A 17,178-nucleotide genomic window follows, 5' to 3' on the forward strand; every position below is an offset into this window, starting at 1 on the left:
ATACGGGACACAAAATTAACTTGAATGAAGAAAAGATTCACAGCACTTAAATTGAACACTTAGTACTAGTTAACTTGGGTCTCTACGTGCCTTACGTGATTAGTTAAGTGTAAATTTGTTTGATTTCTGCTAAAATAGTACCCTCAAGTGGCAATTGAAACAACAGCAAACCATACATCTCTCAAATGCTGGTCTATACATCAAATATTATAGATTTACAAGCGGGGAGACCTGAGGACAGGCCCCAGGTTGACTGTCTTCAGGAGTTATTTGTGAACTATAACTGATTCAGACTCTTACAATACTTAAAGATGTGTTAGTGAGGATAAAGTTAAGTGATTTGGTCATACCACTGTTTCAAAAGAAAATTTGAAATTCAATAAATAAGAAGTTATCACAATTTTCTTTGGAAACAGTGCTATGACCAAATCATTTAACTTTATTCTGACCAATCTGCGTAAAATAGCATCGTCCCCTCCAGCCCCTTCTCAGCTTACTTTTCTCCATAGCAGTTATCACCGGCTGATATGCTAAGTATTTACTTGTTTGTTTTTCTTCTGTCCTTTCTCTTCCCCTTACTCATCTAGGATGTTATCTCTACCAGGAAAAGACTTTGTTTTGCTTACTACTATATCCCCAGCGTCTAGCTTAGTTCCCGGCACATATACGCATTTAGTAAGTATTTGTTGAATAACTGTTTTTGAGTAAATAAAATGAATGTCAATTTGGAAATTCAGCACTACCAGGTCATATAATAATAGGCTATCTTAATAAAGAAAATAGACTGAAAAAGTTCTTAAACTACAGAGAAATTTCTGTAATGTACTTTGAATGCACTATAGCTAATTTCACACATATATGTGAAATACACGAATATGTATATACAGTATAATGTACTTATGAATGCGACATAGCTAACTGGCCTTTAAATATAATCACATTTAAACTTTTCCATCTTGGCCACTTTTCTTACCAACGTTTAATCAAAACGTGTATTTTACATACTCAACCTCCACCAAATGAGCTTTTGAAAACCAGTGCATTTGAATCAACAGAAATGTACTTAAATTAACTCTGGACTTCACCTTAAGGGAAATTTTGTAAATATTTGCAAATTAAAACTGTGAAGCCTCAGATGCTCTCAGAGTAAATGAAGCGGTGATATTTCAACGGTATTTTTACAACTCTGAAATAATCTTTAGAACTGTTCTCTTCTTTCTTTTTTTTCCTTTAGTGTAGGAGCACTCCAGTCCGAGTTTCTGGAAGATCAATACCAGATTCCAGAGGTTAGAAGGTTAGATCAGTGTTCCTTCCCACCCTGTTGATAGCAGGGTAACTTTAATGTTGTGCGTTTCCAGAGTCTGTTTACACAGTCTCAGAACCCTGAGTCTTGTGTGTGTGTTGAAGACTTCTCTTTCATCGGAGTGCACCCCCGGCCCCCCAGGACTGACAGGTCTCCCAAAGCCTCCACGCCCGCGTGTGAGCTGTGAGCGTTACATCCATCCCTGTTTCTGAGGATGGCATCTACGTTTGGCGACGATCCTCTTGCTAAAGTTCACAAAGCACTTCAAAGTCAGGAGTCGCCGCCTAACCCAGGCCGCGATGCCCTTCCCGGGGCCCTCGGTGCACGCCCCCCGCTGACCACCTGGGAGCACCGGCGCGCACAGCCCACCGCACACTCCCCGCGAGCGGAGCCAGACGGCGGCGGCGGCGGCGGCGAGACCCAGCCCCCGGGGCAGAGCGCCGCTACCCCAACCTGCTAGCTGTCTGCCGCCCGGTCTCCCACGCCTCCACCCCTCCCCTCCCCTCCCCGGCCTTCCCCGCCGGTCCATCCCCGCGCCCGCCGCCGCCTCCCTGGGAAGCTTGTCCCTCGCCACCCGCCGTAGCCCGGCGCTGGCCGGTCGCCGTCTCCAAGATGGCCGCGGCGCGAGCGGCTCCTGCGGCGGGCTAGAGGCGGAGGCGGAGCCGAGTCACTCCTGCACTCCGGGGCTCCGGTCCCCCGCGCCAGGCTGCAGCTTACTGCCCGCCGCGGCCATGCGGGGCTCCGTGCACGGATGAGAGAAGCCGCCGCAGAGCTGGTCCCGCCGCCCGCCTTCGCCGTCACTCCCGCCGCCGCCATGGAGGAGCCGCCGCCGCCGCCGCCGGAACCCGAACCCGAGCCGGAGCGCTGCCGGGCGGCGAGGTGAGTGGGGCTGCCGCGGCGGGCCCGGCGCAGAAAGCGGGTCTCGTCCTGGCCCGAGCTTGGTCGGGGGCACGAGGGGGCGTGGGGGCCTCTGCTTCCCGCCAGGTGGTGCGGGAGCATCCAGGCTGCCGGGCCGGAGGGGCGGGGTGCAGCCCTGGACGGAGGGCACGGCGGCCGGGTCGGCCCAGGGACTCCTGCCGGGGCGCCGCGGCTCCGGCCGAGCGCTTAGCGCGCCGGCCCTCCTTGCAGCATCGCCGCGCGCCGGGAATGCGGCGGGGCGGGAGCGTAGCGGGGCGCCCCTGTTCCTGCCGGGACTGGCACCCCTCCCCCTCCCTCCCCTCCAAGGCTTCCGAACCGGCGCCGCGCTGAAACTACGCCCCTCGTTACTAAGCGAAAATGCTACCTCCCCTTCGCCCCCGCTCAAGTAAAGAGGTAGACGCTCGTGAAGCAGATGCACACTGGCTGTTTCCCCTTCGTTCTCCCCCTGCCCTCCGTTTGTCTCCCCCCGAGTGTGCCTGTGCAAACAGGTTGGTTTCTCTTTCTGAGGGTCCTTCACCGGCCGTGAGTAGTGGCGTTGTGCAGATTGTTGCGCACACGTGCACATCAAGTGAAGGATTGATTTGTCCGAAACTTTGCTCCCACAGGAAGCTGTAATATGGAACTTTGGTACCCAAAGCATTCGTTGCATTCTGTTCCCTAGGGGCTCTGTTACTGAATTCTTATGTCATTTTTCTGATCGGGAGATGAAATTCACCATAACTAAGAATTTCCCTCTTATGTGCCTCCGTTTGTATGTTCAAATGACCTCTTACCCCTGTCTTTTGCATCCCAGTGTAAACTTGCAAACTGCTGCCCCCTGTCCCCTGTAAGGAAAATACTTCCACGTCTCCTCTTGCATCTTGCTATCTTGCTCTGTAGTTGCAGGAATAAGGGAGTTAAGTGTCCTCTTTCTTTTTCCTCCTTAAAGAAATTTTAAACAAAATCTGCAGCTGTAGTTAGAACTGAATACAGGAACCACATTCGTGCTTGTTATGACCCAGTCGGCCCAAACAGATTTGTTTGGTTTTTACAGGCTGTGAAGAAAGTCGTTCTTCATTTTCCTTAACTCTGAGGTACTTCCGAGATACTCTTGTGAACTTTTAGGGAACAGCTTCTGTAAATAATGGTACATGGTGTAATGAGAATTCATTTTGGTCCTTTGGAATACATCTAACATTTTTAGCACTTTTGTCAGAAAGTTTATTATATAAATTTGGTAGTAGATTCATACTTTGAGTATTTTGACTCCTTTATGTTTTTCTTTAAAAATAATAATAGCGAACACTTACTAATCGTTTAAAATGTGCCATTTCCTTTGCTTCTGTTAACCCATTTAATCTTGACCAACAACCTTATGAGGAACATACTATTACTGTCTCTTTTTAAGATGAGGAAACTGAGGCACAAAGTTAAGTGTTTTGTCCAAGGTTTCACAGTTAGTGCTGAACTCAGGTCTGGCTGCACATTCCCTGCTCTTAACCGCCATGAAGAAGAGAGTTGATTTCATTATACAAACGGGCAGATCAGAAGTTATAATTCTGTATAACTATACTCTGGGAAAAAATGGATGTGAACATTCTTAGGTAAAAGGAACAGAGAGAATTGCAAATGTGCTGTAAAAAATGACTGTTTCTCTAATGATAAAAAGAAATCTTTAGTTTTCAGCCAGGTTTCTGTCTTTGTTATAGTAGAAATAGGTCAGGATAATCGGCTTCAACTTTAAGTGAACAGCACTGTACAGAACAAGAAGATCTTAGAAATATTTTTCTTAGCAACATTGCAGTTAATTGTAGATCATTAGTAAAAGATGCTTCAGGGGCTCTGCAGTTGTTTATTTGAATTTCTTTTACCTGTGTTTTTAACCATTTTAAAGAGGCTCAACATGCATTTTCAAATAATGCTAGATGCCACATTTAACGCATAGGAGACCAATAACGTGACTTGTGCTACTAGGTTAACTGGTTTGGGACAGACCAGAATAAAGCTCCATGTGCCATCTTTGTTCATGCACTTCATGTCGATGTGTCATTGATGAGGAAGGCTGATCTGATGCACAGGTCTTTTGTGGAAAGCAGGCCCGCACACGTTGGCCAGTGCAGCAGTGCGGCAGGTGCCAGCCCAGTACATCTGCTCAGCGCGTGCTGATGTGAGAGTTATGCAATGACCGGGGAACACAAAACAGGTTGAGAAGCGACAGTGCTCTTATGGGTTTACTGCCTGTTGTCAGTGGTGGATACTTCTTGTCCTTGTTTTTGATAAATAATTCATGATAAGGATAGCAGTTGTTATTGTTAGTGATTAAACTTAGAAATAAGCATTCCTTATAATTTCTTTTTTAAGCTTCTGGGTCAGTTGTAGGAGGATCCTGAGATTATAAGGAGAGCTTTTAAAACTAATTTGGAACAATTTACTTTTGTGATTTCTTGAAGCTGCGTTTAAAAGAAACACAGATCTTGGCTATTAAGGCTGATACGAGACTGCTCCTATCTCCTGTAAGCTTTCATAAAAATGTTTACGTTAGGGCTTCCCTGGTGGCACAGTGGTTAAGAATCCGCCTGCCAAATGCAGGGGATACAGGTTCTAAGCCCTGGTCCGGGAGGATCCCACATGCCGCGAGCAACTAAACCTGTGCGCCACAACTACTGAGCCTGCGCTCTAGAGCCCGTGAGCCACAACTACTACTGAAGCCTGCGTGCCTTGAGCCTGCGCTCCTCAACAAGAGGAGCCACCGCAATGAGAAGCCCACGCACCGCAACCAAGAGTAGCCCCCGCTCACCGCAACTAGAGAAAGCCCTTGTGCGGCAACAAAAACCCAGTGCCCAAATAATAAATTTTAAAAAATAAATTAAAAAAAAATAGCCTCCTTGTTCTCATTTATTGACCCGTGTAAAGTACTTGTTACATGAAATAACTTTTTTTAACCAGTGACTTTATTTACTTTTTATAATATGGTTCTTATAAGTTCATTTGAAAAAATGGGTTTCACTACTAAAAAAGTACTTCAATATTCTGTCCCTCCTAGGTGGTTTGATCTCTCCCTCTCCTTGAATGTCCCCTTGGAGCCTGCTTGTTTCAGTCTTGCCACTGGATGTCACTTATTTATTCTCCTTAGCGAAACCCACCTTACGGTGCAGCTGCAGGCTCTCCTGGCAGCATCAGTGATGGGCGTGGCTTGAGACCCTTACTAGGGGAGATACTGTTGACAGGGGTGGCTTTAGGCAGAGAAGCAGTGACCACACAGCAGTAACAAAGGGCTCCAGTGATAGCAGAAGCTCCTTCATGTTCTGAAATGGGGACAGCTCGTCTTTCAAGAAGGACTTTGTGGTTCCCTTTTTTTTTTTTTTTTTTTTTGCGGTACACGGGCCTCTCACTGCTGTGGCCTCTCCTGTTGCGGAGCACAGGCTCCGGACGCGCAGGCTCAGGGGCCATGGCTCACGGGCCCAGCCGCTCTGCAGCATGTGGGATCTTCCCGGACTGGGGCACGAACCCGTGTCCCCTGCATCGGCAGGCGGACTCTCAACCACTGCACCACCAGGGAAGCCCTTGTGGTTCCCTTTAATTGTCATATTGTTAGAAGTTGCTTCTACTTCTTTCACTTGCGTTCTCTTAATGTCTTGTAAATCTTGTTCTGAGCCCTACTGAAATAAGGGGATATAAAGTCTTGATTGTTTACTGGATACGTTGCCTTAATAACTTCCTGTTACTTAATAATTCCTTATTCTTCAGTGATTATAATTTTTACTCATAGCATGCTGTTGTTTTAGCCTTCTCATTTGACCAGGTGGTATGTATTGTTTATAAGGACACTTTGATGCCTCCAGTCAGTAGGCCATTGGAAATAATTTCTTTAAAGAGAAAATGGGGGAAATGTTGGAAAAAGAGTTTGGCCAGTGACTGCTGTGGGTCTTTATAAGCTGGCATTCCCTGGGCAGCATACGGTAAGCAAGGTTCAGGTACTGTGCTTCAGCTCCTACTTGGCTTTGTCTGTACCTGCTGGGTCAGTGTATTCTTTTGCCTGTAGAAAGCCAAAGTATAATTAAGAGATTGATTGGTAAGCATGACATCAGCTAGGGAAATTAGTTGAATGATCTTAGTGAGTAATGTTAACAGACCAGGTTGGCTTGCATCCCTAACAGGCATACCCCCTGCTTCTAGGATGAGAGGCAGGTAACAAGAGTCTTACTCTTAGGTTTTCGTTTCCCTAGGCTTCACACGGGCTGCTGTTTTTCTTTTCCCTCTGGTCACTAACTTCCCTCAGTTTGTTAGGTTACAGTGTGTTTGTTTTTAATCTTCAGTCTTACTTTTAACTAGATTATGACAAACCTTGCTTTTCCTGCTTTACTTTGAGGTATATTGTATCCTTGTCCCTTAAAGACATCTGTTTAAAAAACCCTCAGTGGTAGATTTTTACTAATGGTAAGTCTCAGAGGATCACCTAACTGTCTTCACCCTCCTCATAATCCACTCCTCTGACCCTGCCCCCAACAAAGAGTCCTTTGGCGTAGTTTCTGGAAAAGGTGTGGCAAAGATGTCAGTGGTTGGTGCTTTCGTAAAATGCTTTTTGACTCTTGTGAGTATTGTGTTCAAAAAAGATCATGATGGTATGTGGTTTATCTGGATTTGTCATAAAATTAAATTTATTTTTATTTTTTTAATAAATTTATTTATTTTTGGCTGCGTTGGGTCTTTGTTGCTGCGCGCGGGCTTTCTCTAGTTGCGGCGAGCGCGGGCTACTCTTCCTTGCGGTGCACGGGCTTCTCATTGCGGTGGCTTCTCTTGTGGCAGAGCACGGGCTCTAGGTGCGCAGGCTTCAGTAGTTGTGGCATGCAGGCTCAGTAGTTGTGGCTCGTGGGCTCTAGAATGCAGGCTCAACAGTTGTGGCGCATGGGCTTAGTTGCTCCGTGGCATGTGGGATCTTTCCAGACCAGGGATCGAACCCGTGTCCCCTGCATTGGCAGGTGGATTCTTAACCACTGCGCCACCAGGGAAGTCCATAAAATTAAATTAAAAAAATTTAGACCTACATGAGAATTCTGTGCAGCCATTAAAAACCATGTTTTTAAGGAATTTTCAGTGACATGGGCAAGTGGTCATGATATAATTCCTTCTAGATAAGGCTTCATACAAGTGGGACCTGAGTATCTACTTTTAAAGAGATTCTCAGGTACTTCAGATTTATACATACCCACCACTGTGTTCAATGAGAAAAGCAGATTATACAACAGCATGTGCAGAAGATGGTAGCCAATACTTGAGGTGGCTGCTCAGCTCGTATAGATCTCTCCACCAGCTGTGACTGTCCTGCCCCCTCACCCAAGCCCCTCTCTTGATTCTAGCTCCATGGTACAGATTGGAGCTGCCCTCGGCTTATGCACTCCTGGCTATAGGGATGGGCGCTTGATGCAAGCCAGGCCATTCGAGTTCTTTCCTAGGATTTTTCAAATTGGAGCTGGGGGACAGAAAAGCTCTTTTTAGTAACTGAAATGTATACTGTGGAGTCCTGAGCCTAGAGCTAGCTCCCCGAACCGTAGTCACCATCTCACAGAGAACTAGTTTGGTTTCAGACAGTGACGTTGAACCCCAGAGAAAAGAAGAGACCAAAAGAAGTCTTTGGCTATTGTCCTTTTATGCTACATTCACCCCCATTTTTCTCTTGATTCGTTATGTGAATTGATAAATTCTTTATTTCTGCATAAACCATTAATAATTTGAGTTGGGCTTCTTAAAATCCTTATACTTAGTATGAACCCATTAAAAAAAAGTATATATGTGTCTAGAAAAAAGGTTGAAGGGATACATCCTACTTTTTTCCTAAAATTTTTTATAATGAACGTTACATGTTTTTATTTTACAATAAAAAGCTAGAGAGCCCAAATTCCTCTACATTTATCATTTTAAGTCTCTTTACTTTGCATTTCCTAAAATTGAAATTGATAAGATTCTATATGTTGTGTAAAAGAGACTATTGTTGCCAAATTTTAAATAAATTAAAATTTTCCTTTTTAAAATTTTAGTATATATGCACTGTCTGAGCTGACGATATCCATTTGGTTTTCTTTAATTATTTAGTTGATCCTGGATAACAGAGTTTGTAGTTGAGGTACAAACAACATCAGCAGTAACAAACAAAGGGCTTTGCTCTATGGTGGCCTTTATAGTCATAGAATTATTACTTCGATCTATAACTATATTCTCAACATGTATGTTATGTTAAAATACTTTACCCTTTTTAAGAGGCATGGTTGAAACCACTGTATTTTAAAAGGAACATTATATCTCTGGAAGGTAGGTGTGGTAGGTACAGTCTTATATTTCCCACAGACCTCACACTCACGTATGGAGTGCAAGTTGCCTTTAGATATTTATTCACTAATGGCATAGGCAAAATGAAAATTTGTTTTTGACCTGTAAGAACACTCATTTGTCGTATTTTGCAGACATCAGTAGAAGTATTAGTCTCATGGATCATATGGATGCCAAGTGTTTATAAAGTAGCAGGGAAAGATATTAAGAATATATTAGGCATTCTTTCAAAAGCGTTTCATAAGAGGATTTCCTTTCAGCATAATTTCAGAAGAAGTAAGCCTTCTGTGGAAAAAAGTAGATGCTAAGCTTTAAAGCTGATCAGATTTGATGTTTTCAGTGGAGCTTTTTTTTTTTTTCTTTTTGCATGTGAGCAGGCTATTTGAGGATACTGCTGAACTGTAGAATGTTCTCAACAGGGCTTATTAGAGGACAGCTAGTTTGGAGATGTAAAATTAATAGAAATTGTCAACCTTTTTAATCTTTCAGTGGAAATAGTTTGGAAGAAAATTTAATACATGCATTAAATTTATTGTACCATTGAAATTCTGAAGTCTTTTTGTGTAGGAACATAAAAATATAGGTATAAGTTGGTTTTCTCACAAAATTTTTTTTAATTAATTTATTTTTTGGCTGTGTTGGGTCTTCGTTGCTGTGCACGGGCTTTCTCTAGTTGCAGTGAGCAGGAGCTACTTTTCATTGTGGTGTGCAGGCTTCTCATTGCAGTGGCTTCTCTTGTGGAGCACAGGCGCTAGGCGCATGGGCTTCAGTACTTGTGGCGTACGGGCTCAGTAGTTGTGGCTCGCGGGCTCTAGAGTGCAGGCTCAGTAGTTGTGGCGCACAGGCTTAGTTGCTCCGTGGCATGTGGGATCTTCCTGGACCAGGGCATCTGAGCCATGCCCTTCATTTTAGAGGTGAGAAAAGCAGCCTACAGAGGCTGCAGCTTCCCCAGGGTCACAGCCTAGGACCCAGGTCTCCAGGCTCTCACCTCCCGTTCCTTCTGTCACTCTGTGCTCCCGTTAGTGTCCAGAGCTAAAGGTGCTCTTCAGCTCAGGCCCGCACACCAACCATGGATGGAATACTCGGCTTTCTGGATTAAGTGGACTTTACAGGGTGGAGAAGTGATGAAAGATTTGTTTTCAGAAAAAGAAAAAAAAAATGCAAAAGAAACACCCAACCCTGAAATCTCCCCCAAACTCATTGTACACACCTTTTTTTCCCATGAAACTTTGTTTCAAGTTCACAGAATAAAGAGGTGCTGGCACTCAAACCTTTTTAGAGATCTCCTTATTTTTTTCTGTGCTCAGTCTTTAGGTCAATCAGGCAGTAAGATTGTAATTTCTGTCCCGGGGTGGTGATGTTGAAACTCTGGCTGTGCTTGTGACCTATGGTAGGAAGTATGTTTTACAACAGTATGTGGGTGCTGTATAACTGAAACAAAAATTTATGAAACAATGTTTGACCTTGTAATATATGATATATGCTGAAAATTCTTGTTTTGTTCTCCTACTAAAAAAATTGTTCATCGTGACTCATTAAATTGGTTTTATTATCTACAAATGGGCTGTGACCCTCATTTTGAAAAGCACGGCTCTACCAAAATTTTAAAAAGATGCTATTGCAAATACTTTGTCCTTTGTCCCTTGAGATTGAGTCAGGAGAACAAGCATTGTGCTTATCCACTAAATGGTCAGAAGGCGTTTTGAAGAAGCTAGGCACGATTTGGATCCGACTGTTTCTTCTTTGAAAACAGCGTTGTTCCCCAAAGGCAGGAACAAGAATGCATCTTATCCTGTGTCTCAAGGTTGTTCTCTTGGTTGCCTATCCTTAAACACAAGGGTTGTAAAGATGAGTTTAAAATTTGGTATTAATTGTACAGTAAAATTTGTGTTGGACTATATGAGTACATTAGATAATTTGTTCATTTTTCTCTGAAACACTAATATGTATTTTAATTTTTTTTCCAGTAGAGCAGTCCTCAAGAAAAAAAAGGAACTCATTCTCTCCTGCTCTGTGTGTGTGTGTGTGTGTGTGTGTGTGTGTGTGTGTTAGGATACAGCAGTTTTCACTGCAGTGAAGTTTATTTTTTTAAAAATTTATTTTTTATTTTTTGGCTGCATTGGGTCTTCATTGCTGCACGCAGGCTTTCTCTAGTTGCGGCAAGCGGGGGCTACTCTTCATTGCCGTGCGTGGGCTTCTCATTGCGGTGGCTTCTCTTGTGGAGCACGGGCTCTAGGCGCGCGGGTTTCAGTAGTTGTGGCTCAAGGGCTCTAGAGCGCAGGCTCAGTAGTTGGGGCGCACGGGCTTAGTTGCTCTGCAGCATGTGGGATCTTCACGGACCAGGGCTGGAACCCGTGTCTTGGTCTCCTTCTTTGCCTTGTTAATTCTTCCTCCTCCTCCTGGTCTTCTTTTAAGCATTGCTTACTTCAGGGTCAGCCTTCCCTTAACCTCATACCCCTTCACTAGAAGTTAGATTAAGTCCCTCTGTTCTGAGTCTTCCCAGTCCGAGTGGTTCTCCACCATGTTCTGGCATCTCACCATTTGTAATTACCTACTTGAATGAACGTTTGTTTATTGTCTCTTGGCCTCAATAGCCATCAGACTCCAGGAGGGCAGGGACGTGGTTGTTTGGCTCACTTTTAGGTCTCTGTTCCTGGCACAGTGTCTAATGAGTGCTAGGCTCTCCACAGGTACTTGTTGGATGGAGGAGGCAGTGGATATATTGGAGGGCACAGAGGTGTTGGTACTAGACAGACAGGCTTTGAATCTTACCTTTTAATTAGTAGCCTCTGATTTGGGGAAAGTTACTTAACTTCTCTCAGAGTCAGTTTGCTCCTTTGAAAATCAAATAATAATAGCACCTCCTTCGTAGGTTGTTACTAAATTAAATGAGATTATGGCCTTTTATATAAAGTGCTCCGTAATTTAGTTCTCTTTATTAATTTCTTTGCTTTTTATTTTTTCATTTAAAGTGAAAAGGGAGGAAGTCCATCGTAATTAATTTTCATAAAAAGCCATCAGGTATGTTTTGAGGCTAGGTACATTTTAAAATAGCTGCAGTAATCTTTATTCAAGAAACATTTGTTTTTTCCATGTCTGTTGAAGGCATAGGAGAAAGAGGATTTGGGGACCTGGCTTTTCCAGATTCCCTCTTTCGCTTCCACTGTGATTATTTTGCATATTCCTAAAGGTGTTTGGAATTTTGACACGAGCATTGTAAATCATGACACTAAAATCAGAAGTGTTCACACTGCAGGTTGAATGTCTCCTTTAGGTCATCAGGCACAGCTCAGTCTTTTTTTCTCTGGAACTTCTTTTTAGTTGTTTGTTTAACTTGACATGTCTTTACAACTTAGATTACTACTGTTTTCATTTTTTTAAATGTTGTGCATTATATTTAAAAGTAATATTTTCCAAACTGGTCTAGCTGTTGCCTTAGAAAAGTGAATGAAATCACTTTTCTAAATCAGTTAGAAATCTCTCTGATTATAAAAGTAACACATGTCAATTGTAGAAAAATCTGAAAAGTATAAAGAAGAAAATAGCCAGTCATAATCCTACCATCTAAAAATAGTCACCATTAACATTTTGGCATATTTCTTTCCTGGGCTTTACCTCTTTACCTCTGTGTGTGTGTGTGTGTGTGTGTGTGTGTGTGTGTGTGTGTGATTTATATATTGGTTTGGCCAAAAAGTTCGTTTGGTATTTTCCTGTTAAGACAACTAGCAGTGCTTAGTTGTCTTTAATTTCATTCCAGACAATTTTGTTGGGTTGCATTGTGACATATACCCTAACATATCAGTGTGCATTTAAAGAAAAAACTTATCAAAATTGGTGGATTTTTGTGTAGCCATTTTAATATTGCAGGTGGAAGGAAAAAAGCAACATTTTCAGCATATTATGCTTTATTATTTCAAGAAAGGTAGAAGCACAACTGAAACCCAAAAATGATTTGTACGGTGTGTGGAGAAGGTGCTGTAACTGATCGAACATGTCAAAAGTGGTTTGCGAAGTTTCGTGTTGGAGATTTCTCGCTGGATGATGCTCCACAGTCAGGTAGACCAGCTGAAGTTGATTGTTCTCATTAATTGAGAACAATCAGTGTTATCCCACGAGGGAGATGTCCGAATTCTCAAAATACCTGCATCAAGCATTGAAAATCATTTGCACCAGCTTGGTTACATTAATCGCTTTGATGTTCGGGTTCCACATAAGTTAAGTGTACTTCCGCATGCGATTCTCTACTGAAACGTAAGGAAAACGTTCCGTTTATAAAACAAATTGTGACGGGTGATGAAAAGCGGATACTGTACAATAATGTGGAATGGAAGAGATTGAGGGGCAAGTGAAATGAACCACCACCAACCACAGCAAAGGCCGGTCTTCATCCAGAGAAGGTGATGTTGTATATAAGCCACAGTCAGGTAGACCAGCTGAAGTTCATTGTTCTCATTAATTGAGAACAATCAGTGTTATCCCACGAGGGAGATGTCCGAATTCTCAAAATACCTGCATCAAGCATTGAAAATCATTTGCACCAGCTTGGTTACATTAATCGCTTTGATGTTCGGGTTCCACATAAGTTAAGTGTACTTCCGCATGCGATTCTCTACTGAAACGTAAGGAAAACGTTCCGTTTATAAAACAAATTGTGACGGGTGATGAAAAGCGGATACTGTACAATAATGTGGAATGGAAGAGATTGAGGGGCAAGTGAAATGAACCACCACCAACCACAGCAAAGGCCGGTCTTCATCCAGAGAAGGTGATGTTGTATATATGTTGGGATTGGAAGGGAGTCCTCTATTATGAGCTCCTTCCGGAAAACCAAACGATTAATTCCAACAAGTACTGCTCCTAATTAGACCAACTGAAAGCAGTACTCGTCAAAAAGCGTCCAGAATTAGTCAGCAGAAAACACATAATCTTCCGTCAGGATAACGCAAGGCCGCGTGTTTCTCTGATGACCAAAGACTGTTACAGCTTGGCTGGGAAGTTCTGATTCATCTGCCGTTTTCACCAGACACTGCACTTTGGGATTTCCATTTATTTCCGTCTTTACAAAATTCTCTTAATGGAAAAAATTTCAATTCCCCGGAAGACTGTAAGAGGCACCTGGAACAGTTCTTTGCTCAAAAAGGTAAAAAGTTTTGGGAAGATGGAATTATGAAGTTGCCTGAAAACTGGCAGAAGGTAGTGGAACAAAAGGTGAATATGCTGTTCAATAGAGTTCTTGGTGAAAATGAAGAATGTGTCTTTTATTTTTACTTAAAGACTGAAGGAACTTTTTGGCCAATCCAGTATATAAATTACATATATGTTTATATATATATATATATAAATTTCCCCTCCATACATTCTATCTTTAGAAGCTACTATATCATGAGCACTTTCCCATGTTTTAAACATATTTAATGACAAACAATATTCCTCTTTATTGGAATACTGTAATTTAACTGTTTTTGAATTACTTTGACTAGAGTTCTATAAATCCTGACTCATTCCACTGGTGTGATCTCAGAGTTGTTTAAAGAGGCCATCAGAAGCCTCTACCTGAAAGTATAATACATGGGAGAGTCCTTTTCCACAGGCCCTGAGATGGCCCTTCTTTGTTGAAGACAGGCACCCTGGACTGTAGCCGAGGCTAGGTGCTTTCAGGGAAGCAGCCGAGTAAAACAAGCACCTGTCTGTAGGTGATGGAAAACTTAAAGTGGGATGTAGTGATTCTTATTACACAGTATTGGGGGTAATCTCTGTCTGCCAGTGGGAGCCTCTGTTATGTAGCAGCTGCCTCCTGACCCCCATTGAGTGTTTTCTGATGTTTCTATTCCAGGAAGCTGCTTGTGATCTTAATTAATTTAACTAGTCCTTTGTTGGACTTTTAGGGTGTTTCCATTTCTTTAGCTATTATAAGCAACAATGTTATGAACATTCTTTTTGGCTCAGTCTTTATGTATATCCAAGATATTTTATTAGAATAAAATCCTGGAAATGAAATTACAGTATTAAAGAGTATACCTATATATATATTTTAGGTATAATCTGTTCCTCTGTAAGTACAGAATTTTACATATTGAATTATATATAATAGAGGCAACTATATAGGCAATTCACAGAATTTGATAATACAGAGATGAAAGAGAAAGAGAGGCCAATTGACCAATTAGGTGGGACCCGGTAGGTTCCCTCAGGTTTTTTTATTTTAAATTTTTGTGTAATATTTGCTGTTGTGTAATGTAACACAGACATTTGTATAATATATATATGAAATGCATAGCATGATAAATTATCTAGAAGTGAACTTGCTCTTGTAAAGATCACCTGTGTGAAGAAAGCAGCATCCTAGAGACCCCTTCTGCCCCCGCACGGTCACTACCCTCCTCTCCTCGTTGCCCTGACACTTAGTGATATTTCACATCTTTCATGCAACGTGATGTTCATGAGATTCACCTATGTTGTTTTGGGTGATAGTGGTTCTTTTATTTTTGTCACTATGAAGTAGTTCATTGTGTAAATGTATCACAGGGTGTTTTTATCCGCTCAGGGTTTTGGGGGGCTTGTTTTTTACCATTGGAGTCATTGTTAAGTGTTAGTTTAGTAGCGCTGAAGTATATTCATTCACACTGTGGCAGATCTCTGGAACTCTTCATCTTGCAAAATGGAGACTCTGTGTCCAGTAAATAACAACTCCCCTCTCCTCTCCCCTACCCCCTGGTCCAGGGAGCTTTCTGGGTTGGAGATCTCCCTACCCTCAGATTTAGCTAGAAATAGGGAGGCCATGAATTTCACTTGAAGTCTGTTTGTGAGCAGACCTTTCAATACATCCCTACACAAATTTGCCACTCAAAGGTAGCTAAATTCGAAACTCCTTTAAGCTTAAGGTCCAGGCCAAATAGACCTCATCCACACTGAACATCTCTCCCCTTCCTGAACATGGCATCTTTTTTCTCAATTTCTTGCCTTTGAGTAGATTGGTTCCTGTGTATCAACTACCCTTTCCTCACTTTTCTACTGCAGTCATTTCAAATGGCACTTGTCTTCTGAATCCTCTCACAGTCTCCTAGGCAGATAGATAATACTTGTATTATGTGTAAGTGTAACGTAAAACATGCCCTGTCTTCAAGGGATTTATAATTTAGTTAAGGAGAAGAGATAAGGTAAATAGAAGCTTTATAATTCATGGTCTGGTGCAGAAATGGTAAGTTTACATCTATCATCTACCTGTGTACCATCATTCAAATAGTATAACATGTTTTATATAATGATTACAATGAACTTGTAAAATAGATGTGCATTTTTCAGATGGAGAAAGTGAGTCTTTAAGAGATGTATTAGTTCAGGGGACTTCGCTGGTGGTCCAGTGGTTGGGACTCCTGGCTTTCACTGCAGGGGGCACAGTTTCAATCCCTGGTCTGGAAAGTAGGATCCTGCGTGCTAGTGCGGCCAAAAAAATAAATAAAGGGGAGAGAGATAGATAGATAGAGAGAGAGAGAGAGAGAGAGAGAGACAGATGTGTTAGTTTAGAATACCTGGAGTCAGGACACATTCATCCTTGTTATGCTTCAGAGTCTGTGGTTCTGTGTTTTATATGCTATCTCCTTAGGCATAAATGTGAAAGGATGTGGTGAATGATTTAAATAATAGTTTATTATAGCAGTAAAAGATATCAAAAGGATGATTAATTGCCAAGTAAATTATACAGGGGTGAGAAGAGGTCCCTCTAGACTGAGGTGGGCATGATATATTATCTGAACATATTGTGAGCGTTTGCCATGTTAGTAAAAATATTAAAACATCATTTAAAAATAGCTGTATAATTTCAGTTTATGGTCATGCTCTAAACCATTTACATTATTACCAGTTTCTTGCTGTCCTAGGTAGCACTGCAGTGAAGCTGCTGATCCACAGCTCTTAATGCTCTTCTGGCTGCTCTTGTAAAGTCATTTCCTGAATGTAGAATTTGAAAGGAGTTTGAACACATTTCAGAGTTTTAATATCTACTGTTAAACATTTTCTTCTGAAAAGATTATATGAATGTATAGGCCACAAATAGTGTTTATCTTACTAGATTTCTAGCTTTGAGTATTATTATAAAAAGTCTTTGCTAATTTAATAGCCCGGAAAGGGTTATCTTGTTTTAGTTTGAGTGTCTGGTTACTAAATAGGTGGAACTATTTTCATGTTTTATTGCTACTTAAATTTATTTTGTGAATTATCTTTTTATATTCTTTGCTTATTTTGCTGTTGGTATCTTAGGGTTTTTCTTGCCAGTTTTTTTTCTTTTTTTTTTTTTTTTGCGGTACACGGGCCTCTCACTGCTGTGGCCTCTCCTGTTGCGGAGCACAGGCAAATTTTTTTTTTTTTTTAACATCTTTATTGGAGTATAATTGCTTTACAATAATGACTCTTTTATAAATTAAGGACATTTTTTTTTCCAGGTTAACTTTTAGTATGTTTAGTTATTATTTTTTTATATATTGAAGTTTTAAATGTTCACATAGTTAAATATTTTCTTTTAAATTTTCTTCCATTTCTTTAAAGCTAGGAAGTCCAACACATGTAATTAAGGGAAAATCATTTCAGACCCATTTTTTCTGGAAAAATACCATAAGTACCATTTTCTATATTTTATGGAAAAATACCATAGCTTACAT

The 17,178-nt window shown here is 41.7% G+C and overlaps 1 protein-coding gene across 3 annotated transcripts in view; it reads left to right on the forward strand.

Annotated features, from left to right (window-relative positions):
- The first annotated feature begins 1,920 nt into the window (after nt 1-1,920).
- The window catches only part of MAP3K4 (mitogen-activated protein kinase kinase kinase 4), a 109,203-nt gene continuing 93,945 nt past the window's right edge, over nt 1,921-17,178 (forward strand). For all 3 annotated transcript variants that reach the window (XM_024747942.1, XM_024747944.1, XM_024747943.1), the window contains exon 1: nt 1,921-2,182. In XM_024747942.1, coding sequence (XP_024603710.1) covers nt 2,055-2,182 — 128 coding nt within the window. In that variant the 5' untranslated portion in view covers nt 1,921-2,054. The remainder of the gene's footprint in view (nt 2,183-17,178) is intronic.

Source organism: Neophocaena asiaeorientalis, unplaced genomic scaffold (assembly GCF_003031525.2).
Source record: "Neophocaena asiaeorientalis asiaeorientalis breed wild unplaced genomic scaffold, Neophocaena_asiaeorientalis_V1.1 scaffold123, whole genome shotgun sequence".
Classification (NCBI taxonomy): domain Eukaryota; kingdom Metazoa; phylum Chordata; class Mammalia; order Artiodactyla; family Phocoenidae; genus Neophocaena; species Neophocaena asiaeorientalis.